At 41.5% G+C, this 8,336-nt stretch overlaps 1 protein-coding gene across 1 annotated transcript; it reads left to right on the forward strand.

Annotated features, from left to right (window-relative positions):
* Window positions 1-190: 190 nt before the first annotated feature.
* On the forward strand, window positions 191-1,900 carry LOC108966112 (trichohyalin-like). The gene has a single exon (XM_018928862.1). The coding sequence runs from the start codon at window positions 306-308 to the stop codon at window positions 1,842-1,844; it is 1,539 nt and encodes a 512-aa protein (XP_018784407.1). The 5' UTR covers window positions 191-305; the 3' UTR covers window positions 1,845-1,900.
* Window positions 1,901-8,336: the final 6,436 nt, after the last annotated feature.

Raw genomic sequence — 8,336 nt, forward strand, 5'->3', positions numbered from 1 at the left:
AAAAAAAAGTAAAAAATTATAATATATAAATAATATATCCCGAAATCGGGTTTCTAGGCCACACACAAACCAACTTGACTCAAAAATTCGAACATTTTCCAAAACTGATCATAAAAACTCATCACCTTTCTTCACCACAATGTTTTCTCTTATGTCAAAATAATATCTTGACGTAAAGAAAAATATTTTTCATTAGCCTTTTAATGCTAAAACTTTTATAAATACTTTTATATAATTATTTTAAGTTTTTTGCATATATACTGGTCACCCGCCCCTGTGTTGAGCCACAAGCACGTGTTGGAAAAATGCTGACCGCACATGACATCTTCATGCTCCAGTTCATGAACACTTCGGAGCGCAAGAGTGTCTACATGCAAATCAAGGATCTGGTGAAGAAGGCGCAAGATATTGAAAAAAAGGAATTGGAGCAAAGACGCAAGCGTCTGCACTTGCAGCTGGAACACGARGATCACGTCTATCAGGAGGAGTTTGCCGTTAAAGTTAAATCGCGCATCGACCAAGATATCAAAAAGCGCAAGGATATTTTGCTGAAAATCAAAGAAGAGCGCGATCGACATGACCAAGAATTCTTAGAACATATGCGCATACAACGGCAACTGGAGGATTGTTTTGAGATACGCGCCGCMTTGAATCGCAAAGAGACCATGCAAGTTAAGGAAACTCAGCTGGAGCAGATAACTGAGAAGCAGCGCGCCTTCGTGCGTGAAAATCAAAATGATAAATATTGGCACAAAGTATTCGTAGCCACCGAGCAGCATCAGGAAAAACTGCTCGAGAGTGAAAGAAATTTGATAAAAAGCTTGCAACGCCACACTAGTAACATATTGGACCAACAGGTCGCCGAGCACAAGCGTCAGCGGCAGGAAGAACTGGAGCAAAAGCGCATTGAGGCCGAACGGTTGAACAAAGTTTTGGAAGAAATACGTTTGGAGAAACTCGAATTGCCGCGCCCAACGCCGCAAACGCTCGCTTATCGTAAGGACYTACTGGATATGATGGCCGAGAAAACGGCCGAACGCAAAGCCGAAGAGCTCGAGCGTATGGCCGAACATCGTGCGCTCATGCGAGAGATAGCGTGCGAGGAGCAGCATAACAACGCGGCGCTTGTGCAGCGAAAGCGCGCCGTCTACAAAGCCACGATGGATTTCATCGATTATGCGCGACGCATGCACAAGATGGAAGAGGAAGCCGCGGCTGCACGAAGCGCACGCATTGACGATTTGAAACATGTGGACGATTGCGTCAAAGTGAAAGSGGAACTCGCACACAAGGCGGATCTGGCAGCGCTCTACTATGCTGAGTTGCGGCGTCAGCGGTGCGAAGAGTAYGAGCGGCGTTTGCGTGAGGCGCAGGAACTACGCGAAAACAAGATCATTGAGAATCGCTTTGTGCATTCGGAAAAGACGARAGCGGAAATTATGGCGGAACAGCGAAAAATGCGTGAAGAGCTGGAACGGCAATTGGACGAAAATGTCCGCATACAAGCTGAAGAGGAGGCGAAATATAATAAACATTTGCAATTAGTATCGGAAGATAGGGATTTTTGTCAGAAGTTGGCGGAGCAGTACATCAGCGAGAAAAAGGACTATCTTCCGGCACATCCCAATTGGATTATTTATTCGTGCCCMCGCAAGGAGTATGGTGCTAAGTGCACTAATGAGRCGGACATTTTGGACCAGATGAATACTTGCYTGAGRCCGTGTRCCTGTGGSACRCGCACTCACAACGACTGCGTGCAGCATAGCTTCTTATCGCAACTGAAGCGCGGTCCAAACGCCGATAAAATGTTGAGTTATAAAACTGATTGCTGGGCACAGGGGTGAGAGATCGTGTTTTTTGTGAAATCTTTTTACATTGAAAATAATGGTGTCAAATAAAAATCGAAAAATCGAAGAAATGTAAATTTGCTTTGTGTTTAGAAACTTCTAAAATGTTTCTTAACATTTTGATTATTCGAGGGCCAACTAAGGGCAGCAGTTTCTTTCCATCTGATCTCTCCAACAGTGTGGAGGTTCTCTCCTCTACTTGCACCGGTGGATGATAGCCAACGCAGCCGCTCTCGCTTGATTCGCTGAACTATGTCGATGTCGGCTTATATCCCGTACAGCTCATCGTTCCATCGCCATCTGAGGCCGACTAGAGACGGGAATAATGAGTTTGCTCAATTGCCTACTCATTCCAAAGTAGCACCTGTTGGCAAGATTTTGCGTTGGATTTCAAGGCTGGGATTCCCTTGTAGGAAAGTTTACAAAGGGAATTGCGTGATTTTGCAGGTTTTATATAGTTAGAGTATAATTTTAAATTTATTTTATCTTTTAGCATTGATCTGAAAAAGACGTGAAACAGTCGGACAGTGATCAGTTAAAACTCTAAGAACTATTAAAAGTCACCTTTTACGATATATCTTAAACCCTGTGGCAAAACATCTGTTAAAGGCTGGTGGTAGCGACTGCTGAGGTCAGTTGAGATCCAACCATCCAGTAGTAAACAGCAGCAAAACTACTACTTATGCAACCAATCGGGTTGAAATACATATCTAAGCTAACCCAGCAGCCTTGCATTTTTTTTTCAAATTTACTGTGGCCAAACACCCAAACTAGTCTAATCCTGAAGTGTAATTCGTTGCCATAATAATAAGCTAATAAATGTATGTTCCCTTTACTAGTCTAAAACAGTCAGAGAGTTCAAGTCTAGCATCTGCGGAAATACCTGATTTGACTCTGTGTGACTTTTTTGTGTTCCCCTCTCTGAGCTGAAGGCATTCCAAAAAGTGCTTATGAAAAGTGTTTRCAGRATTGCAAAAGTCATTWRTATAAGCTGCTGGTGCATACTTTGAAGACGACAAAATAAATATTGATGAAGTATTAAATGTTTTGCTTTTTTGGTACAAAATAAAAATCATACTATACAATTTTTTTTATTTCAATGAGTAATAAGAGCTGTGGCTTCAGTGTTCACATGGTCATAGAGTCTTTATATATGAGACGTTGTGAAGCGGCAACTGAGTCAATTCCGAATTCGCGTTCAAGATTGTGACTGCGGACATATCAGGGCATACATATTGATGGCACATCTTAAACTTTTGTTTTGGAATCGGTGGATTGCTAGGGTTTGTGCAGCCCCAAAGTTCTATCCCATAAGTTCAAACTGGTCTAAACACTTACAAGAAGGTGTTTGGACCAGTTTTGGATTAAGGATTAAGTATTTTGTTATATGTGCATAGGGCAGAGTTTCTAGCCAATAGCCAATACATATTTCTGAATTTTATATTTACTTCTTCTTTTTGATATGTGCACTCAGGGTCATTCCTAGGTATTTCGCAGTATCGTGATATAATATTTGCACATCGTTTAAGTACAGAGGCATATGTCTAGTAGCGTTGTATTTGACATAAATATGTACTGATTTACTATCTTTGAGCAAACTTTTCCTCAAAGACATTTTCAATAACTCGAGTGATTTTTTCGAAAGCTTCCTCTCTTCARTTATGTTGTTAAGATGCACAGCAATCAGTTTTTTCATAAGCTTTGAAAGCTCCCATACGAAGTAATGTCCTGCGCTGGCTTTTCAAGTTAATTGAACATAATCACCTYTGCAGTTTTCCAGCTAATAGAAAAGTATAGTACAAGGTGCGTTTCACAGTAAACTTTTTGAATCTAGCGCCCCCTATATTTCAACTATTGCGTTGGAATCTGCGCTTTTTATCAATTGTCCAGTGAGAATTTCATGACACTTCATTGATTGGAAGTGAAGTTATTACATTTTAAGCGTCAGTATGTTTGTGCTATCGATGCGAAAATGAGCTTCGCACAAAGAGCGAACATTAAATTTGTTTTAAAATTGGTAAAACTTTTCCCGAATGGTGTCAATTGATTAAACAAGTTTATGGCAATGAACAACCGTAGCAGAGTGCACGAGTGGTATCAATGTTTTCAAAGTGGTCGTGAGGACGTAAATGACGATCAACATGTGGGCCATTCAAAATCCGTGATCACCGGAAATTCCATCGAAACTGTGCGTGAATTCATCAAACATCGGCCGAAATCATCATTGAAATTCATGGAAATGGAATTGAACATCTCCAAAACATCGACTTATAGCATTTTGMCCGAACATTTAGGCTTAGGAAAGGTGTGTGCACGGTTTGTTCCACACAAATTGACTGACGACCAAAAATTGCTCAGAATCYAACATTCGAAGGACAATTATTTGACCAGAAACTACATTTTAACCATTATTCACTCCCCGCATTCACCTGATATGTCACCGTGCGACTTCTTTCATTTCGGAAAAACGCATTTGAACATGAAAGGAAAGCGTTATGCAGACGTAGAGGCCATTCAAAAGGCCTGCACCAGCATACTGGCGACCATATCAGGCAAGGAGCTAAAACACTCATTCGACATGCTTTTGCACAGTGCAAAAACTGTATTGAAGCAGAAGAGGACTATTTTGAATAAAATAAATGGTTTTGAAAAAAAAAAACATTTATTCTGTTTTTTTTTTAAGTCATGTTTACTTTGGTCCCTTGTATATTAATAGCAGCGATCATTATGGCAGTAATTTTACTTATAACATTTTGAGGAAACTTTATAATTGGAATTTTGTAAAGTAATGAACTCAAGATAATTCTGCTTTGAAAAGAACTTGGCGACATAACGAATATATTGAATTTCTTTGGAATCGGTATCTGGTACAACAAGTGTTCAAATACTAAATCTCGCGCGAGTGTTTGCAATATTATTCTTTTTTTAAGTTTTTTCTTTCCTCTGTTATATGGATCGCAATCTTTATATTTTTTGCAATATRATTAAATATTATTTAAATAAAGAAATTCCAACAATCAGTTCTTAGGGGTTACTAACCTGTGATGCTAGAAATTAAATATTATTATATTTGAAGCAAATTGCTGTTACTAAAGACTATTAAAAAGTAAAAGAAATCGACGAAAATCCGTAAAGAAAGTCTTTAGATGATCTAATTCTGTCTATGGCTAGGAAATATTCGAAATTAAAATGTGTGTTTTATAGAGCAATTATATGCTACACGATGTACATTGATTTCAGCTTAACGCCAGCGTTCGCGCCGTCAAGCGTGACACGCAAGCGGGCGGCTGGGCAGTGCGGCGCTGCCAAAGCCGGAGGAGGAAATGCCTGTCTAATCGCGGCTGCATTATTTATTTTATTCTAATAATTTATTCTAATAACAGGGCTTCAACTGCTGATTTGTCGGCTGCTGCCGCCGTTGTTGCTGCTACCACAGCGCTTGGTCGCCGCCTGGCCGGTCGGCTGGGCTGGCGTGCTGACGTTGAAGGCTTACGTGCATGCGCGCAGTTAGTTTTCACACACACACGCACACACCAGCACGCGCACACACATACAAGCAATACTTGCAGAATACTTTAAAACGCTGTAGTTGTTGTTGTTTGTTTTGCGCTTGGCATGCCGCAGTCGCGCAGTTGATCTTATGTGGTGAGTGATTATGACGCACGAACAGTTAAATTGCCGGCAATGGAGGAAACAATAACAATTGCAACAACAACAACAACAACGACAAGCGCGCACTCAGTGTGCTACTAAATAGTTTTTGTTGAATGCCAAACGGCGCAAAATCCCAGCGGTGTGGCAGCGCAAGTTCAGTGGCCTTGCGACTTGACGCCGCCACATTCCCAACGGTGAGATCGCGCGTTCGATGCGGCAAGTACGCTCGTACTCTTTGCTATTCGCAGCAGCKTGCATGCATGCATGTTTGTGCAACGCCGGCCAAGTGGCAAGTAGCAGCGCAATTAGCTGATTCACTTGGCATCTCGGCTTCTCGACTTTGCTACTTGCAACGCRTTGYGGTGAATAGAAGTTTGCGCTGCTGCATGTGGATATCTAATTTAATTACAACTAAATCAGCTGTATGTTGCAACTGCTGCTGGTGGCGTAATGACGCTAACCATCACGTGTTGCAAATCGCTGCAACATTAGTGGTTGTTGCTAATCTTTGCTACGCTGTGGTTCTTGCCACATCATGTGACACTTGACAAAATTTCGCGTTGCGGGTTGGCTTTCCGCTGTTGTTGTTATTGTTGCATTTAATTTTTATAAATTTCTCGCCATCGTGTGAGCCACATTTTGTCTCGGCTTTGCTTGGGTCGCTCTAATTAAATTAATTAAAAATAATTGCTTCTCACTTGAGCGCTGTAGGCGTAGCACTTGCGGTTCACGCGGTAGGCTTTGCATGATTTTGCAGCGTTAGTAYGTTTAATTGGTCATTAAGGGCGTTTGTCAGCGTGTTACGTTGGCGGAGGCGCAGCGAAAAAGTGCATTACTAATTGCGATTGCTTAGCGCCACAACTGCAGTGTATGTGTGTGTGTGTTGGGACTGTTAGTATAATTTGTGTTGCTATTGTTGTTTTTTGCTTTTGTTGCTGCTGTTATTGTTACTGCTGGTGTCAAGTTCGCATTGGTGACGTGCTGGTGGTCATCGCCGTAGGTTTTGCCCTCAAACTGGCGACGTGCCCGCAGCCAAGCCTCGAGTTSAGTGTTGCCTTGCTACTGAGCACATAAATATTTATGAAGCTWTGTGGGCGCAAAGTACATTAAATTGCTCAATAAACGCGTAATTTGTTCACTCTCGAACATAAAATATGAAATCGSTTTAATGGCGTTRAAAACAATCATAACCATGTGTTTGTAAATGCATAAATGTGTGGGCAGTMGCAGTGCAGATCTTGTCTACATAATTGGCGCTATAAACACCTCGGCAGTTTTTGCTTAAATGAGYGCATAGCTAGTGCGCCGAATGGAATTCCATCGTATTAGCACTTTTARATCAATTTCAGGCGCATATAATGCTTCCGATGTAATAGGGGTTATAATCACCCGATTTACAGATCTGCAAATGAGCGACCCAGGTTACTCGCTTTTCCGTCATTTGCATGAATGGCGGTGACTGAGATTTCGAAAAATTTCATACAGAAAACTTCTCTATTATACAAGCAGACTTCCCCTTTCAACCATCACACAATGAAGTTTCTTCAGACGAAATTTTTTGCTAAAAAATATTTCGGAAGTAATAAACATTCACGTCTTCTTCTATACTGTCGAAGAAATCTCTTGGCGGTTATAGCAGAGTTAACAACAGCGCGCCAGTCGTTTATTCTGTTCGCTGCGTGGCGCCAATTGGATTTTCCAAGCGTAGCTAGGTCCTTCTCCACCTGGTCTTTGCAACGGAGTGGAGGGCTGCCCCTTCCTCTGCTTCCCCCGGCGAGTACAGCGTCTTTAGGATCTGGAGTGTTTTCGTCCCTTCGGACAACATGTCCGTACCAACGTAGCCGCTGTCTCTTACTTCGCTGAACTATGTCAATATCGTCGTATATCTCATACAGCTCATCATTCCATCGAATGCGATATTCGCCGTGGACCATAAATCTTTCGCAGAACTTTTCTCTCGAAAACTCGCAATGTCAACTTAACAGATATTGTCATAGTCCATCGCTCTGCACCATATAGCAGAACAAGGATGATGAGTGACTTGTAGACTTTGGTCTTTTTTCGATGAGAGAGCACTTTACTTCTCAATTCCTTAATCAGTTTAAAATAGCACTTGTTGCTAAGAGTTATTCAGCGTTGGATTTCGAGGCTAACATTGTTGTTGATGCTGGTTCTAAGAGAGACGAAGTTATCTACAACTTCGAAGTTACGACTGTCAACTGCAGCTCGAATTATTTTCTCCAGAAGAAGATTGAAGAAGTCACTAGAAAGAGAGTAGCCTTGTCTGAAACCTCGATTGATATCGAACGGCTCGGAGAAGTCCTGCCCGGTCCTGACGGAGCTTTTGGTATTGCTCAACGTCAGTTTACCAAATTCAGACATCGCGGCATAAAGCCAGCTCCTTTTCGTGCTGTCGAAAGGAGCTTTGAAATCAATGAACAGTTAGTGTGTTTCRATTCTCTTTTCACGGGTATTTCCCAAAATTTGGCGCATGGTGTACTATATATCTGGTCGGTTGTTGAATTTCCAGGTCTAAAGCCACACTGATAAGGTCCAATTAGTTTGTTGACGGTGGGCTTTAATGGTGAGGAGGCTTGTGGATGAGGCRACGACRCTTAAATTCCAATCGTTGAGCATGCTTTCGTCYGACCATATTTTACAAAGAAGCTGATGCATACTCCTTATTACTTTCGAGTATATGGTCATTACAATAGTGCCTTATGAATACCGCACTATAGTTGCAATATTTCAATCTTAGCTCTCGRAAAACACATAAAACGTGGGTGCGTAAATTACAGACGTGAGATACTATATCAAAATAGTCACATTGCCTTA

Source organism: Bactrocera latifrons, unplaced genomic scaffold (genome assembly GCF_001853355.1).
Source record: "Bactrocera latifrons isolate USDA-ARS-PBARC rearing strain unplaced genomic scaffold, ASM185335v1 scaffold_10, whole genome shotgun sequence".
In the NCBI taxonomy this organism is placed as follows: domain Eukaryota; kingdom Metazoa; phylum Arthropoda; class Insecta; order Diptera; family Tephritidae; genus Bactrocera; species Bactrocera latifrons.